General features: G+C 34.2%; 1 protein-coding gene across 3 annotated transcripts in view; it reads right to left on the bottom strand.

The window, feature by feature from the left end:
- LOC149790746 (cyclin-Y-like protein 1) overlaps positions 1-18163 on the bottom strand; it is a 50277-nt gene extending 32114 nt beyond the window's left edge. Inside the window, exons 1-5 of one of the 3 annotated variants that reach the window (XM_089972799.1) lie at positions 17438-18163; positions 11736-11813; positions 7518-7567; positions 2786-2803; positions 614-640 (exon numbers count right to left, since the gene is read on the bottom strand). In XM_089972799.1, the coding sequence (XP_089828925.1) occupies positions 614-640; positions 2786-2803; positions 7518-7567; positions 11736-11813; positions 17438-17621 (357 nt within the window). In that variant the 5' untranslated portion in view covers positions 17622-18163. The remainder of the gene's footprint in view (positions 1-613; positions 641-2785; positions 2804-7517; positions 7568-11735; positions 11814-17437) is intronic. The other 2 variants (XM_089972800.1, XM_089972801.1) reach the window with 2 other exon arrangements.
- Positions 18164-20043: the final 1880 nt, after the last annotated feature.

Genomic DNA, 20043 nt, shown 5'->3' with positions numbered 1-20043 from the left:
AAAATAAGTCTAACACCCAACAACACACTGTAACTCATGCTCAACTTCACCTGAAAAAACTCAGTGAGATTCCACTGTGTAGTGGGGTGCACTTTAGTGGATACTACACAGACTTAGTGGAAAATGTTCAATACAATGTATGTTTACTGTACTTGAATATTTATATGATAGTGAATGAGTAAGAATGGCAAAGTACAAAGTATGAGAAATACTGAAAATTTCATTATTTCAGCTTTAATCCAGACAAAAATTATAGAGAGTAAAAACTTTGTTGGGCCTTGATCTTAACATCTGTTATTAAAGCAAGATGAATACGGTGCAAAGTTGTGCAAGAAGAAAATAATACTGATCTGTGATACTGAAGGATGATATAGGGATTTCTGGTGAGTATATACATGTAAACAAGGAAGGAGGAAAGCTGATACATTGTAACAGGTTTTCATCTGTGCAAGATCTCCAAAATTTTTGTGTTGTTATCATGAGTATACATATGCCATGGGATTGAAATCAAATACAATGAAATACAACTATATAATAAAAAAACACAACAGAAGTATACATTTTGTTGTCATCATATGAAGAATGGGAAGTAATTTAAATTTCAAAAACTGACCTTACACTTCCAAGACATTTGGTTTTTCTAAGCATATGAAAATATGAAATTAGCAAAATGCAAGAAATATATTTAAATCAATGTACAAGTGATATTACTAAGCTATAAAACCTGCATGACATGTACTAATGATACATTCAATGATCTTCTATGAAAGAAGAAAGAAAGAAAGAAAAAGATAATGGAACTACCTCTATGGTTCACCAAAGCAAATGATCCCCAATGCTTCTTATTACTTATTCCCCCACCATCTTCCCCAGACTCAGATCCCCACCTTTCTGAATGGATAGATGGATAGACAGTACCACAAAAATTGTAATTTGATATATCAGAAAAATGGATCTGCAATTTTTATTTCTTGTATTAAGCTGCAACATAGCACAACCCAATACACTAAGGGTTTATCCAGGTTTATCTGTACAATTACCACATATACGCAATGTACTAAGGATGTATCCAGGTTTTTCATTACAATTACCATATATACCCAATGTACTAGGGATGTATCCAGGTTTATCAGTACAATTACCATATATACCCAATGTACTAGGGATGTATCCAGGTTTTTCATTACAATTACGAAATATACCCAATGTACTAGGGATGTATCCAGGTTTATCAGTACAATTACCATATATACCCAATGTAGTAGGGATGTATCCAGGTTTATCAGTACAATTACCATATATACCCAATGTAGTAGGGATGTATCCAGGTTTATCAGTACAATTACCATATATACCCAATGTATTAGGGATGTATCCAGGTTTATCAGTACAATTACCATATATACCCAATGTACTAAGGATGTATCCAGGTTTTTCATTACAATTACCATATATACCCAATGTACTAGGGATGTATCCAGGTTTATCAGTACAATTACCATATATACCCAATGTAGTAGGGATGTATCCAGGTTTTTCATTACAATTACGATATATACCCAATGCAGTAGGGATGTATCCAGGTTTATCAGTACAATTACCATATATACCCAATGTAGTAGAGATGTATCCAGGTTTTTCATTACAATTACCATATATACCCAATGTAGTAGGGATGTATCCAGGTTTATCAGTACAATTACCATATATACCCAATGTAGTAGGGATGCATCCAGGTTTATCAGTACAATTACCATATATACCCAATGTAGTAGGGATGTATCCAGGTTTATCAGTACAATTACCATATATACCCAATGTAGTAGGGATGTATCCAGGTTTATCAGTACAATTACCATATATACCCAATGTACTAGGGATGTATCCAGGTTTATCAGTACAATTACCATATATACCCAATGTAGTAGGGATGTATCCAGGTTTATCATTACAATTACCATATATAACTGCTTATAAGCTGACCCCCAACTGTAAACAAAAAACATCCTAAACTACCATCAGATCAGGTATATGTTGGTTGTTTGACTGAATACACCTACCAAACTGCACACACCCTGATCTGCTCACACATTTTGCAACTTGATCTGGGTACAGCTGTACTGGACTTATAAGTGACTATATATGGTATTTAAAGAAAAGTCTAAACTCTGAGCCAGTACACACTTATGTGAATTTAGGAAACTTGGTATTTGCACTGTAGTTGTATTGAAACATTCTTTATAAAACACAATAGCCATTACATATTACATAATACAACAATATTGTAATTATCACTCAAACAATTTTATTTCTTTATTCATGTGTGTACTCAAGATGAAAATTTGATATGAAAAAATGGCTTTGTTGAGAGCCTGGAAATGAATGCCCAACCAGTGACCTGAGTACAAAATGTACTCAGATGTATAAATGGATGGACAAACAGTGACCTAAATGCAAAATGTACTCCGATTTACAAATAATGGACAAAGGTAAAAATACCATAATCTTAAAACATCAAACTGATAGAATTTATGATTTTGTAATGAAGAGACAGTAACAGCAAACATACAATTAATTAATCTAAATCTAAACATTTATTTAAAATCAAATGAATATAGTTAAAACTGTGTTTTTTTAAAGAAATAATCCCACACAAAATTCCAAGAATATCACAAAATAAAGTCACTGAAACCCTTAACAAGACTATATTTCTATATGTTAATACAAAGCTGATAGACACATTCACAAAAGCTGCAGAATAGGAAACAATCTGTAAGAAACATACCAGACGTCTTCTTCGTGCCTTAAGGAAAACAAATCATTATGACATTATTACATTTTCTCATCCAACACAATGTCTCAACAAATATTATTTTGACATAATATGATAACCCATGTACAATGATCCCTCACCAAAAAAAAAAAATGCTATTCAGGGGAGACTACTCTGATATTGGCACGGCTGCTTTATACCACATTGCACCATGAACATGGCAAGATGGATTTCCCACAAATTTTTGTTGCATGTCCAGCACGCATAACCACAGGTTTTTTTTGGTCAGGAAAAGACAAAAGAGATGCACCTAATTTTCTTTGGTGTATTTTTCTGCACATCTATTGGTCAATTCTGATGACTAGTTTTGGTTTGGTTCCCAATCAGTTTCCTACTTTCAGCCAAGCTTTATCTGCATTAACGTTTTTACAATACCCCCCTCCCCTTCAGATTAAAATTTACAAACCCAGAATACACATTGTTATCAGACAGTCCTTCCCTCGCTCTGAATGTAGACAAACAATGTTTATGGCAGGCTTTACAAGCAGCTCTACCTTCATAAAGTATTATATCCATGGTCTATCGTTGTGTTTGCATGCTCATACATCTGTTATTCAGTAACTTGGTCATATTACATAAAAGCAGTTGATCGTACTCAAAACAGACAAATTTTCTGAAAGGAAAACGAAGGAATCCTAATTATGTAAAGCATATTTGCTCAATAAAATATCACTGTGACCCTCATCACCTCTTTTGCTATGATTCTATACAGGGAAGGTCATCTTTGTTAAGTCAAAGAGTTTTTCATAGATATTAGTTAATTGGGCTGGTTCTGATGGGACAAAGCATCAGAGTAGTCAGGCACCATGAAGATGCCAGTGAAAAAGACGTATGTACTAAAATAAAAAAATTTACAGATGGAATATGCTGATTTGATGAGAGGAAGGAGGAAAATTAGAAATATAAGTAAGAAATCATCATGGACAGATGTTTAACGAACTGTCAATTTTTACTTAATCATAAAGCAAATCAATTTTCAACCATTATCATTTAATTATACTGTAAATTTTACTTGCAAAATGGAAAACAGCGATTTAGTTCAGAGTTCATAACTGTCTCACTTGTTTTAAAGGGAAAGTAGTAATACTTTCCTCCTCAGAACATTTGATTCCAGTTCTTCTATTTTTCTTGTGTTATTTCCCTTACAGCATTTATTTTAAAACTTAAAAAAACAATTTTGATTTAATAAAAGACAACTGCTATGACAACACTCCTTAAAGAATATGCACAAAAACACATCAAAATGTATGCATAAATATAAACACAGCTTTCCATCATTATAACTGCCTACTGCAAAAAAAATCACAAATCTGATGACGTCAACTATGGAGGAAATTAACCAAAGTGGCAGTCAAACATGTTGTAATAATTTTAGTTATGTAATTACATTTTCGACAGTTCATTTTATCTATTCATTCAATGTTAACCACAGTGTAATCAACAATTACACATAACTCACTTCTGTGAATCTTTAGAAGTCTGCAGTAGCCAATAAAAACATTAATTATCATTCAGAAAACAAGTTCAAGATAAAGTTATCCTGTCAATGAAATGCTGGTTCCTCTTTTAATTAAAGTTTTTTAAAATCACAATTAATCTTTGTAGATTTTAATTTGTAATCTTTTCAGAATGTAACATCGTTGTAACTTTCAGTCAGTGCTATACAGCCAGTATTGTGTTGACATACTAATAATTTACCTCTCTGCCTACATACATATATACTGTGACAAAACAGAGGTACTGTAATGAATTAATAAAAATGAGAGAATATCCCCCTCAAGAAAGGCCACCCTCATTATAAGGCCACTTCACTGCTGCAATTAGGGGTGGCCTTATAAGAAGGGGACTACTGTACTGTAATGAACTAATAAAAATGAGAGAGTATCCCCCTCTAGAAAGGCCACCTTCATTATAAGGTCACTTCCCTGCTGCAATAGGGGTGGCCTTATAAGAGGGGGACTACTGTACTGTAATGAATTAATAAAAATGAGAGAGTACCGTATATACTATAAGTGAAGTTCAACTGCAAACAAAAGACCTTGTTGAGCTATCACATAATGTGCCACACATCAGGGTGCATATGGCTTGTTTTTACTAAGATACTGCAAAAACTAGATCTGCCAGGAGATTATGTGACAGAAGATCTGGGTCTACACAGTTTACACTTGGACTCTACTTGTAAGTACATATGTTTAACATTAATGCTGTTTTTGTATTATTGCCTCAGAAGCTATTATTATTCTCCATCCATGGCATTCGGATTTTACTGGGTGAAAGACATAGTTCAAGCGACCTTAGAATTACAGCCATTATTACAAGCACAGTACATGTATGAATAATTACCTTGATCAGCCACTACAGAAGAGGTTTATATGAAAAGCATGCATTCCACTCATCTAATTCCTATACTCATTCCCACATACACAGTGAACATGTTGAGAATAATCCTTCAATAATACAATGAATAGTCATTTGTATGGAAAACATACCATGACTAAAAATATTTACTCCAAATTCAATCAACACTGTTCAGAAAGAGCTTTCTGAGTTGGACAGAATCTTAGCATCAATTGAAGAATATGTGTGGTCATCAACATGTTCTACATCCTTATCAAGATGCATCCACTCACCAAGTTTCATCATTTTTGGAGGGATAATATGCACATACATTTAGCCTATCTGAATCTCATATGGTCATGAGCAAGAATGTAAAAACATTCTTTTGTTACATGACTGTGATAGCAACAGAGCTAAACGTAAAAATTTAAGGCAATAAATTGGGAAACATTACAAGTATAGATACACACAATCGTCTAATTTCATTATTTGGCATGAACAGTGATTCAGACTGAACATGAGGCAGTGAAATATTAAATACATGTCACGGGGTCCTACTTTTATGAGAGTGTAGTTCTTGTTAAGCCGAACCCCTCACAAAGTTGCGCGAAAAAAGGTATGACAGTATGTACATAGGTGCAGAAAAACATCTGGTCATAAGATAAATGCAAATATTTAACTTAAGCCAGTCAAATGTGAAATGTAGGTCACAGTTATCTTCATTCATTGTAAGGTAGTTGTACTAATACAAATATGCATGATCATCTAGTCTGATGATTCTAGCATAAACGGAACTAGAGAAACACTTAAAACACAAGATTTAACCCATCAGTGAACGTAAAATATGAGTCACAGTAAGATCATGTTCTGATGAGGATTCAGTACAGATCAAGATACATTCACTCACCAGTTTCATGATTTCAGTTATCACAGTATTTATACTGGGTGCAAATAACCGAGTTAAATATATAAACATAATAAAGAATGCAGGGCCTCTGCTAGGCTTCACATTTGTCGCTAAATGTGAAAGAATTTTGAAAGTGGCACTATTTTTTTTACTGACTGGTGAAAGTTGGTGGGGACAAATTTTTATAAAGTAAATTTTTAATTTTTCACTTATATAAGTGACTTGGGCCACTTAATATGTTTTCGCTATCTGCAGCAGTCAGTGGATCATGTTGGTAGATGATAAATAAGACATTTTTCAAACACAATTGCAGCTAACTGCAAGCTCTCAGTCAGTTTTGAGAAGCAATTAAATGTGATTAGTAGGAAATAAAGAATGGCTGGTGGATACACTGTTGTTGAACAGGTCGGCAAAAAAATTTGGTGTAATTTGCATGTGTTATTAATTTATGTTTATTGAAAACTGTGAGTGTGAGATGCACTTCGGACTGCTTAGTGTGTTAGGGATTATTTACTTAGATAATACATTTTTGTGGTCTGATCTTAACAGAGTAACACAGGATGCAGCTACAAGAATGCCAGTTGTCGACTGTAAAGTTGATTATATCAAAGATATATCTGATCAAAACAAACTTACAAAATTCTATGGGCATATCTACTCTGAAAAATTTAATAAGAATTTCTACTGATGGGACCAATGTTGAGAATTTTGATTTCAGGAAGACATTTAAGAAATGGTCTGGGAAAAATGAGGCAGATACTGATGAAGTGTCAGTGGCATTGACATAATTCTTCGTAAAGACTAAGCAGTATTTTGTATTATCAGTTATAAAGAAACATTTTTATTCATTCTTGCTTTTCATATGCTATACATTGAACTTGACATGTATATAATGGTATTGTTATATTTATTAATAATTATTCTTGTGCTCTGAAATGTAATAAAAACATGTAAAAACTGGGTTTTTTTTGTTATGTTTATATAGATAAAAAAATAGGGCCAATGTAATATTATGCATATATTTAAGCCCCTGCATCAAGGCATAAAATGACTCCTTTGCCTGAAAATTAGCCCCAAATTTTTAAATTTGGCAAATTTCATTGTGCAGAACTGATAGACAATTCAAGTACATAGTTTTGGCACAGATTTTACATATCCCAAATTTTTTCTTTTTTTCTTTAATAATTTGTAGAAAGGGAGTAGAATCCATACCTACCGTTTCATGAAGTTATATCTATAATCACATTATTCTTAAAGATGCTATAATGAAGGATAGCTGTTGCTAGTGACAACATGAACTATCAAGAAAATCACATTTATGCAAATATACAAGCAAAGGCTGGGTATACAACACAAAACAATGATGAACATAGAGTTCTCACAAAATAAAGCTGAAATATGTCCATCATTAAATTCATTTTACAAAATATTCAAACTTACATTTACATGGTTGTGGTCATCATACTGACTCTTTCTTCTGTTCTTGTTGTCTGGAAGAAATAAAACATTCTGTACTTTATTATTCAATACACTCCAATTAAATTTAGAATGAAGAAAAAGCAAATACACTGTACTGCTTAAAAAAGACATTACCATGAAGTCAATATTCTTCATATACAAATTTTGTGTAGTTTGGTACTTAGCAGTTCTTTTATTTAACAAACAGATGAAAGTTCATCAGTGCTTTGATTTTCTGGTTTGAGAAGCGAGAAGCTTGAAAGACATTGCTCACTGCAACAGTAAGTCAGTGATCTACTTGTTTTGCTATAGTAACTTTGCACGGTCTTTAGATTTTGCCACAGATGAGAAGGTGAGACATTATTCTGTAGAATTCTTGTCCTGGATTTCATGGTTGCTACAAACAAGAAATTTAAAGGCACCAAAATACTGATTCATACGGTAAGACAAAAAAAGGTCCAATATCCTAACTTTAAATACTTGTTAAAATTCCAAGTATTTGCAAAACCCTGAAAACTGACACATACCATATATCTGCCTAAAAGTGTAGTACACCTGCAAACAACTTAGACCCTGATCTGCTATCACATAATGTGCAGGCAGATCCATGTCCTTGCTGTTTGTCATACTTATGTCTCTTAAAAAACTATACAGAATCTGCCGGCACATTATTCAATGACAGATCTGGGTGTACGTAATTTGCAATCCAACTTGACTTCAAAGCAAGTATATACAGTGCCAATATGTGAATATGCATCTTTTATGACATAATATTCTACAGCTATTGTCATATATTACACAAATATTGTCAAATGCTATTACAATTATATCATATATTATACGACTATTATGACATAGATTACATAACACAAACTCCCTCCAAACAATTTATGCCTCATCAATACTATAAGTTATGTCATCATCTATGCTGAGGTAAACCAGATGGAATGGAGAACAATTTTTCCCCATCGAAAAATATGGATATCAGATTTCATTTAGGGCCAAACAGACACCGTAATAAGTCTCTTGGTAAAAACCACGTCAATTTCACTTTCCATTCAGGAGGAGTAGTGATAACAAGATGACTACTGCTATAGTAATACTGGACGCCAAAATCAGCACTTTTTTTTTTATTTAGGACCAACCAGACATCATAAAAAGTCCTTTAGTGAAATCCCATGCTGACAAAACCTGGATAAGAAGCAGTAACAATATTTTCAAGATAGCTGATGTAGCAGCCATATTGGACAACAGATTGGCACCATTTTTATTCAGGTCTGACTAGATATGTCTTTTAGTGAAAACCCCATAGCAATGAGACTTTCTGTTCAGGAGGAGTATATTCAAGATGACCTCTGAAGAGGCCATACTGGACAACAGATTGGTACCATTTTTATCTGGAACCAACTGGACCTCCTAAAATGTTTTTTTTAGTGAATACCCAGTGTTGATATGTCTATCCATGGAGGAGCTGCAAAGCTCTGATTTTCAATATGGCCATTGTGGTGACCATCTTGGATGTCAGATCAGCACTATTATCATTTTGTAGCAACCAGACCATGGGATAAATGTGTATGTAAAGTTTCAGGGCAGTCTTCTTTGTAGTTTAGAATGAATTTATAAATTCACACTTTTGTCATCACCAGAATTCAACCAATCAAACATGGCTGACTCATTAAAGTAGGTGACCGACTCCTTGTTTTTATCCTTTTAGACTTTAGTCATTGATAGCAAAGACAATTCTAAGCTTCTAGCCTGCCTGCTAATTTTGTTTTAAAACTAAATATTTATATTTAGGAAGACTTCGTATCAGAGTCATGCAGCAAAAAATGTTCTGATGTCCACTGAGATTAGGGTCTATAAAGCTGTTACCCTCACCTAACTGCTCTATGGTTGTGAAACCTGAACTGTATCGGGATTTGAAGCAGCTTGTGCAAGTCAACATGCACTCATTAAGGTCTGTCATGCACATCCAATGGCAGGACAGCATGTCCAGCTCAGAAGTCCTCAACAAGTTCAGTGTTCCTGGCATTAAGGCACAGCTGCTGAGAGCCCAGATCTGATGGTCTGGTCATGTCAATCAGATGGAGAAGACCAGAATACAGAGACAGCTCTTCTAAGGTGAGCTCAAGCAGAAAAAGTGGAAATGAGGGTACCCCAGGAAAAGGTAGGAAAACAACCTTAAATGTAACTTGAAATGGTGCAGAATAAAACCCAGCTAGCTGGAAGCCACGGCCATAGACCAGTCCACCTGGTGCATGCTCATTGCAAAGTCTGTTGAGCTAGTGGAAAATGACTGCTGCCAATGCCTTACACTAATTATATATACATATTTATTTGCAGCCAAATTTACTGATATACACAAACTTCACGCTATTTGTGCTGACAAGATGCCATGGAAGACTTGAACTTCCTTAAATGGGTTATGGTAACAGCTCAGGCTTCTTGCCTGGTGGTTGATGTTGGTGACTAAAATTGTTGCAAATATTCAGCAAATAAGGAGGCACAAAAGTCCATCTTATTTTTCCTCACGATTGAAATAACTCTTTCACTGTCGTTGATCTTCAAAAGATAAAGGCACGTTATGTTCAACAGGAAAACTCACAATGCTTCAGCAATGGTATCTTGCACAATTTCAGTTGAAAGTATTCCAGAGCTGAAATCTGCTGGGTGCTATAAATTTCCCCAACAGGACTATCTGTGGTTTTTGCAAGCAGTGTCATTTTTCACATTGTCTCTGCCACCTGCCCACAGGGACTCGTATCGTTGCTTACAATTAACTTGACATACATGTACTTTAAAATAATCTTATCATATAGTACATGTATGACAGGTCAATTGTAAACAACAATATGAGCCCATGTGCACATTCCCAATTCTAAAATTTGCGGAACACTGTGTGCAAAAACGCATAATATACATCAATGTTTGATGACTGAATGCAAAACCATTTTTTGGTGTATTCCAATCTATACTTCACTTTTTGTGGAATACACTTCTTTTTCCTTGAAGGTGAAAACATTTAAACTGTAACTTAATTACAAAATGGAATTAATCCAGAAGATGAGACATCGAATGGTTAACAATTAGTGGTGTCGGTGCATCCATGGAAAAATATGAACTCAATCAAATTACAAAATATGCTAATCAGTCAATATCTAAAAAATTCTTACGCTTGAAAAAACTGTCTTCATTTTGTGTTTGTTTTAAAAAATTGCAGTTGCTATGAGTATGTACATGTGCCATATAAAAACAATTCAAGTTAGGCCCCAATTGTCTTCACAGATATTTGCAAAACTTCTATTCTAAATATAGATTAAATACTTCAAAAGGCTTGTTACACTGGTAAACTTTAACAATTGGACATAGTTTTATTAACATTGTGACTAGCAGCAGAGGACTGTTATTGGCATCAGTGACAACAACTTTTATTGTGACTAGCAGCAGAGGACTGTTATTGGCACATAATGGGATAAAAGTTATTTTATTATGGATTTAAGCCACTGAGAATTGGGGAATTTGTGAATTTTTGCATGTGGCATGAATCAATGAATCGCCATCATGAATTGTGAAATTCATGTCAAAGTTGTGAGGGTTGGCAGGTCTGGATGACCCACATGTTAATATGTACCAAGTTTCACAGCTTTCCACAAAAGCTCAGAAACTAGTATATTGCTTTCACAAAATTTGCTCATGCTCAACATTCATCTCCAAGATTAAAAAAATAATAACTCCTTAAAAAAAATGGTGAAGTAAAATGATTTGCTGATAGGTTCATCTTCAAATGATGACTAACATTTAGCAAGTTTCAGAGAGATCCTTTCAAAACTGCTAAACTCATTGTATTGAAAAGATTTTGCCATACACTGCATTCAGCTGAAAGTCAAACAGTAATAGCTCATATAAATTGCAGGAGCAAAGTATGCTTATATGCACACGTTCAGGTGATGACCATAATATCTGCAAAGTTTCATGGCAATCTGTCAAAAAACTGTACAGTTAGCTGAATTCACTGGATTGTGTGACAGCCAGAAATGCAAAACAAAAATGAACGGATCGATGGGCAGATGAACATGAAGATTCCTATATACACCCTCTATGGAGGTGGAAGTACAATTAGCAAACCACACATCTATACAGGCTAGGGTGATAACATAATGTACAAGAAAGAGACAAGTGTTTGCAACAATTCTAACTTACTCTTGTTGATTTCATTCAGGGAACGCTTGTAGAACATTGTCTTTTCAAGAGGATTATTGGATGGGTCACCAATCTTATCTGAAAAAAGAATAAACACACATAAAATTATATCTTAAAGTCTCTTCAAGGATAACACCCTCTAAGAATAAAGGCATTTTTATCATCTCCTCTTGTTCATTTAAAGGTCACAAAAATGCCCCAAAAACACATTGGGCAGGGGTGGGGGCCTGAATAGAACATCTTCAGTATGAACATTTTCGTAAGTTACAAATTCACATCTCTAGTACCATTCAGTTCCACTGAATTCCTGATTTTTAATGCTAAAGTAAATGCAGGGTCAGACTGTCCAATATTACAGCTAAAGTAAATGATAAGTTAGTCTATCTAATATAACAGCTAAAGTAAATGCAGGGTTAGAATGTCCAATGTTACAGCTAAAGTAAATGCAGGGTCAGACTGCCCAATATTACAGCAAAAGAAATGCCAAGTTAGGCTGTCCAATATTACAACTAAAGTAAATGCCAAGTTAGATTGTCCAATGTTATAAAGTTAGACTGTCCAATATTACAACTAAAGCAAATGCCAAATTAGCCTGCCCAATATTACAGATAAAGTAAATGCCAAGTTAGACTGTCCAATGTTATAGTTATAGTTAGACTGTCCAATATTACAACTAAAGTAAATGCCAAGTTAGACTATCTAATATTACAGCTAAAGTAAATGCAGGGTTAGACTGTCCAATGTTAGAGCTAAAGTAAATGTCAAGTTAGTCTATCTAATATTACAGCTAAAGTAAATGCAGGGTTAGACTGTCCAATATTAGAGCTAAAGTAAATGTCAAGTTAGTCTATCTAACATAACAGCTAAAGTAAATGCAGGGTTAGACTGTCCGATGTTAGAACTAAAGTAAATGCAGGGTCAGACTGTCAAATATTACAGATAATGTAAATGCCAAGTTAGATTGTCCAATATTATAGTTAAAGTTAAACTGTCCAATATTAAAACAAAAGTAAATGCAGGGTTAGACTGTCCAATGTTATAGCTTAAGTTAGAATATACAATATTACAGCTAAGTAAATGCAGGGTCAAACTGTCCAATATTACAGCTGAAGTAAATATAGGTTAGAATGTCCAATATCATAGCTAAAGTAAATGCCAAGACAGGATATCCAATATTATAGCTAAAGTAAATACAGGGTTAGACTGTCCAGTATTATAGCTAAAGTAAATGCCAAGACAGGATATCCAATATTATAGCTAAAGTAAATACAGGTTTGACTGTCCAATATTATAGCTAAAGTAAATGCCAATACAGGATACCCAATATAGCTAAAGTAAATACAGGGTTAGACTGTCCAATATTACAGCTAAAGTAAATGCCAAGACAGGATATCCAATATTATAGCTAAAGTAAATACAGGTTTGACTGTCCAATATTATAGCTAAAGTAAATGCCAAGACAGGATATCCAATATTATAGCTAAAGTAAATACAGGTTTGACTGTCCAATATTACAGCTAAAGTAAATGCCAAGTCAGGATATCGAATATTACAGCTAAAGTAAATACAGGGTTAGACTGTCCAATATTACAGCTTAATGCCGAGTTACAGACTGCAATACTTCCCTTGACCTTCGCTCAATTTTCTGTCATGGGTGACATAATTCCAAAATGATTCAAGCATTCATTACTGTAGAAATGTATTGACGGCTTTTTGCATGATCACCTAAGGTGAAAATAATGGCTGTTTATGCTGCTTACATTAACAGATTGCATTTTTTTTTCTTCAAAGAACTATAATGGGCAACTGTTTCTTTTGAATTTCTCCCAGTAAAAAGGCACCTATATGTATATGAGAATGTTGTTGTTGTTGTGGGGTTTAACGCCATTTTTCAGCACATGATAGGCTATACATGGCGGCCAGTATTAATGGTGGAGTAAGAACCCAGCAAAACCTCAGAAAGACCCACCAACCCACGAGAAGCTGCTGGCAAGCTTTCTCACATACCCACATTGGCTGAATCCGAGACTCGAACCAGTGCAGAGAGAGGTGAGATAGCAGTGATACATAACGGTGAGTGCTTTAGACCACTCGGCCACTCTAGGCCCCTATATGAGAATGTAGCAATTATACTGTGCCTAACACAAGTAAAGAAATTCACAAGGAAATCTCATTTTCAATCTTCTTCCAAGCATATTAAGAGTGATCAAATAATTGCAAAATCTTCTATTCAGTAAACTAGAGGAACAGTGAGCAACTTTTGCACATAAATGTTCATGTACATACACCCTTACCTTTCCTACACCACACCCCATCCCTAACATGAAGATGAATCTATGGTACAAAAGTAGAACTTCTGAATATAACACAAATACAGTTAAGATTCACATCCACTGCTGACGACTATAATATGCAAGTTTTATGAGAGTAGCTACATTTACTAAATTCCAAGTAAAAATGGTAATAAATCATTTAAAACAGTCTGAAAGCATAAAAGGTCTTTTACTATGTGCATTTAAAGATGATAACAAATTTTCAGTGGTATTTTCTTTTTTACAAGAGTTGAAGACAGGTTGTAATCATAAGCAGTCAAGCCACTTAAAGGGCAATAACTATTAACAAAAATTGCCAGCTGGGCAATAACTAGCAACAAAAATTGCCAGAAGGGCAATAACTATTAACAAAAATTGCCAACTGGGCAAAAACTAGTAACAAAAATTGCCAGAAGGGCAATAACTATTAACAAAAATTACCAGCTGGGCAATAACTATTAACAAAAATTGCCAGAAGGGCAATAACTATTTAAAAAAATTGCAAGATGGGCCATAACTATTTTAAAAAATTGCAAGCCGGGCAATAACTATTAACAAAAATTGTGAGATGGGCAATAACTATTAACAAAATTGCAAGATGGGCAATAACTATTAACAAAAATTGTGAGATGGGCAATAACTATTGACAAAAATTGCAAGATGGGCAATAACTATTAACAAACTCTGCCTGCAGGGCAATAACTAATAACAAAAATTGAAGCTGGACAATAAATATTATCAAAAATTGCTAGCTGGGCAATAACTATTAACTAAAATTGCAAGATGGACAACAACTATTAAAACACATTGCAAGCTGGGCAATAACTATTAAGTAAGCTGGGCAATAGCTGTTAAAAAAATAATTGTGAGATGGGCAATAACTATTAACAAAAATTGCCAGCTGGGCCATAACTATTTAAAAAAATTGCAAGCTGGGCAATAACTATTAACAAACATTGTGAGATGGGCAATAACTATTAACAAAAATTGCAAGATGGGCAATAACTATTAACAAAAATTGTGAGATGAGCAATAACTATTAACAAAAATTGTGAGATGGGCAATAACTATTAACAAAAATTGCCAGCTGGGCAAAAACTATTAACAAAAATTGCAAGATGGGCAATAACTATTAACAAAAATTGTGAGATGGACTACAGCTGGGCAATAACTATTAACAAAAATTGCAAGATGGGCAACAATTATTAACCAAATTTGTGAGATGGGTAATAACTATTAACAAAAATTGTGAGATGGGCAATAACTATTAACAAAAATTGCAAGATGGGCAATAACTATTAACAAAAATTGTGAGATAGGCAATAACTATTAACAAAAATTGTGAGATGGGCAATAACTATTAACAAAAATTGCCAGCTGGGCAATAACTATTAACAAAAATTGCCAGCTGGGCAATAACTATTAACAAAAATTGTCAGATGGACTACAGCTATTAACATTGCCAGCTGGATAATAACTATTAACAAAAATTGTGAGATGGGCAATAATTATTAACCAAATATGTGAGATGGGTAATAACTATTAACAAAAATTGCAAGATGGGCAATAACTATTAACAAAAATTGTGAGATAGGCTACAGCTATTAACAAAAAATTGCAAACAGGGCAATAACTATTTTAAAAAATTGCGAGCAGAGCAATAACTATTTTAAAAAATTGCAAAATTATTGGTTTATCAATACTCGTGTCTTGAGATGATGACCTTAACATGTACAAAGTTTGATTTACTGAAAAATGAAAGAGTTTACTAGTTATGTTCACAAGATTCTGTTATACACCACATCCAGCTCCAAGTCAACACAATACAATAAGTCAACAACACAATAAATCTAAAAGCAACTGTTACACATAGCATCAATATTTTTACACGATGACCATATAATATGCCAAGTTTCACAGGCCGTCATCAAAAACTGTAGAACTAGTTGCATTCACCAGTTTCTGTCATGCACTGGAGTGTCCACAACATGGTGGGTCCATTACAATGTCAGTCCCTAGAGTCCATAATTAATAAATCATTACTGTCACAGTCAGTCAATACTATCAAACAATGCTGAGTTTGGCCCAAAATTAAGTATATTTTTGTTGTGATCCTTACCTTTGATCTTGCATGTTTTCATACCACTAACTGTCATTGAACAAATGTTTAAAATAAACATTATATTTATAAATGATGATGTTGTTGTTGTTGTTATAGGGTTTAATGCCATTTTTCAGCATAGGACATGGCAGACACTATAAATGGTTGAGGAAGAACATGGAAAACCCCAGAAAAAAACACTGACCCATGAGAAGCTACTGGCAAGCTTCCTCACATACCCACATTAGCTGAGCCTGAGACTCGAACCCATGTAGACAGAGGTGAGATGGCAGTGATACATAATGGTGAATGCTTTAGACCACTTAGCCACTCGGGGGCCCCCTATTTATAAATGAATTACCTAAACATTATTGCAAACTTTATGGGTAATGAAACAAACACATCTGGAAACTATTGTAGAATAAGCATGTTCTTTATTGATGGGTTAGGCCCCTCCCCATTGCACTGGTTTTAAAATCAGAGTAAACAGGTATTTGTTTATTAATTTACTTTTTATATTTTTTGAACATATATATATATATATTATAATAATTAGTATAGATATAATATACTAAGCACTTCAAGTACTTGGCTAAGCCAGCTCAATTAGATCCACAAATCAATTTGGGGATTTTTTATTTTTTTTTATTTTCTGGGGGTGGGGGATGTGCTAGGGTCGGGAATGAAAAAACAAGAACTTTGGCCAACCAGAAGCACATGAATTCTTTTATTTGGACTTACACAAAAGATTGCTCTAAATCAAAAAGTGAGGAAAAACAGTGACCTTCATTTGTAAATGGAAGTTGTTTTATTTATGTAAAAATTATAATAAAAAAGCTACAGCAAAAGATGTAAACATACCTCTGATGTTACATCAATCAACAGATCAATACATCAGTGTGTACTAACCACTGTTTCAAGTTTTCCAGAGCAGTAACTGCAAAGCAGCATGCACTTGCTTGTGATTTCTGAAACTTATGGCAACAAAGAGTTTGGAATTCAGGTATGTTACAATAACATTTGGTACCCAAATTTCATTGACTAATAGCTATACTATATTTTGGTAAATGATTAATGGTTTGTTTTTTTTAGGGGTGGGTGTGTGTGTGTGGTTTAAACTGATTATGTAGACAAAATATTGTAATATTTAATCGAAAGTCACGCTTTGATCAAACAGAATTCAAACATTTTGTCATCATTTTATAATTTGATGTGCAGGCAGTGTATGTACTGAGCTGGTTTCGCTAATTGCCAAGAACATTAGTGAACTGATGCATATATCCATGTACCTTCTGGTAGCACCTCTCTGTCACTGATGTGTGGGACACCAGGTAGTGAACCGTAACTCTGCTCGGTTGCTTGATTTACCAACTCTTCATTTTGTGCATTTTGGGTTGCAGGCTGGTAAACCTCCTCCTTGTGCTTGCTCTTCTTGGAACTTTTGTACACACAACATGTGTGCTTGTTACCCATTGTCAGATCTGTTCACTTCAACGCAACTTGTGCCCCCAAGATGAACGTAAATTCTGATGCTCTTTACAACATATGAAACCTGATTATAAATATCCACAGAGGATGCTGAAAAAGCATGCTACCTTATAAGGGGGCACTGAAAAGGACAAATCCACTTGGCCGGTATTTTAAATGTTACGTTTATCACACATTCATCCACAGTTTTTCACACAATTTAAGCTCATTGTAAGTTATACTTATTACAAGGACTCTAGTACACAATATCGCATACCAATTATCTTCGAGAACATAAGCATTTCAAACACAAGATTCTCAATGGATTCTGCTTTCAAACCAACAAAGGCAACTTTTACATCTCATTGCAAAGCAACTGAAGATAGTTTAAGCCCTTGGTTCTTTAATTCCGTTTTATCTATGTTTTGCGGTTCTTTCTCTATTGTGTATCCTTATGCGAAACAAAGTAAGTGTATTATTTTACAGTATCGACGATTACTAATTTCTTCTTTGATCTTCAATGTTCCGGTCTAAATTAATTACCGGAAGCGGTAGTCTTCATGACATTTAGACTGGTTAACAATATGATTTTGTTATCTAACAGTCTGTAAAACCAGTCTGCCAATACCTCTATGAATGCTAAATATTATACGCGTTATCAGTAACAAAAATAAAAGCAGCAGCGTCAAGAATGATATAATCTTTTCTTTCTTTCTTTCACCTTAGTAGTTATAGTGCCACAGTATGGAAATATGACATTACGTTTTGGCCACTAAGGTAATTTTACATTATGTTCGGGACACTATGTGGGAATTTAACAATACATTTGGGCCACATTGGCTCTCGAGGGAAATGTTACAACGCTTGTATCACCATTAACCCCTGCGGGAATTTACCATTATATTAGGGGCGGGTCATTGGGACACTCCTCCCACCTCGAAGATAGAAATTTAACAATACGGGTGTTACCACGGAATCTTTCTATAAGTGGCCGTTTTTACCCATTCATTTCAAATCGGACCTCCCTAATTCTTTAGAGAGGTACCTACAATTCGATTAGAGAGCTCTATATATCAATCACGTGCCTCTCTAATTCAATTAGAGGTCTAAATTAGTATTATTGACATCTATAATTGAATCTTTAATTCAGTTGGAAAGTTCTACACATCTGACATTAGTTCATCAAATCCATAAAAAGAACTGGGGACGACTTTAACTGAATTAGAGACCTCTTTTATTAAGTTCTGAACCTCTTTTGTTATTTTGAAGAGGTCTCTGTCTAGTGTTTCCAGGTTTCTAAACCTAACAGTCTTAAAATTAAATTGTAAGCTATCTTGTTATGTTTTTGTGGGTTTTTTTTTTTTGAGAGCACACGTATGTTTGGCATGTGTACGCTATAGCTAGGAATCAAAATGGCTGCACCACAAGAAACAAAACGCGAGACCAATACTGCAGAAACATGGCTTCTTCGGCCTAAACTTGGAAGAAATCATCCATTTTAAATATATTGAGTTGTATGTGGTGCATGGCATTATTGAATGCAGAATAAATGGCGAACATAATGTAAACACCCCTACTATGGAATAGATAACATAAATCCTGTCCCAGTTCTACTAAAATTCCCATTGCATATATTCAGATCGAGATGTTGTATTATCTTCTTTACCTGACTTCAGACAATATCAGCATTTTTGTCTGATGTAGAAATAGCGGAAAGGATATAATACACGTTTATTTTCAAATCTAACAAACGGAAACCTTTTTATTCTTAAACAATACAAGTGAGAAATTCCTCAAATTTGAGGAAATCCTTAGAATTTCCCTTCCTCGTATATTTAAGGGAATATTCTTTGAAAGAAAATGTAAAGATTTTGATACTGTATTTTAATATGAAACTTATCAGGTAAATTTTATCAAAACTGTATGCAATTTCTATCCAGTTTGCAATATGCCCGTATTGTCTGAAAGAGATATTTGTTTATAGATTCGGAAAGAAATGAAGAACAAAACGACCGTCAGAAGCGGTAAGAATAAGTCAACACATTAATAAAGAAAACATTAAAAATACAAGAAGATTCTCTTATTTTGAAAAAGGGTTAGAAAGTTTGCAATCTAAACAAAATAAGAAAAATTTATGAACACTACAATTAAAAGGAGGCTAACTCCGGACTTTGCTATTGAAATAATTCATTGCCCTGTATCCGAACAAACAAATTATACCATTTGTAATTCCAGTAATATAGTCAATTTAAATTTCAGGCTATATTCTAGCAAATCGTCTTGTATACCCTCTGTAATGGCCCGGTGCAGCAATATTGAACAGAACATACAATGTAACAGAAATCACGGTGCTTTCCGAAAGTGTTTTGTCAAAATGTCGAATCCAATCAAATGGCTAGTTTTAGTCACAGAGTCTTAGATATTATTC

This window comes from Sinohyriopsis cumingii, chromosome 10, assembly GCF_028554795.1.
Source record: "Sinohyriopsis cumingii isolate HCF-2022 chromosome 10, ASM2855479v2, whole genome shotgun sequence".
Lineage (NCBI taxonomy): Eukaryota > Metazoa > Mollusca > Bivalvia > Unionida > Unionidae > Sinohyriopsis > Sinohyriopsis cumingii.
The sequence above is the reverse complement of the archived record's forward strand: the minus strand, read 5'-3'. Positions and strand labels throughout refer to the sequence as shown.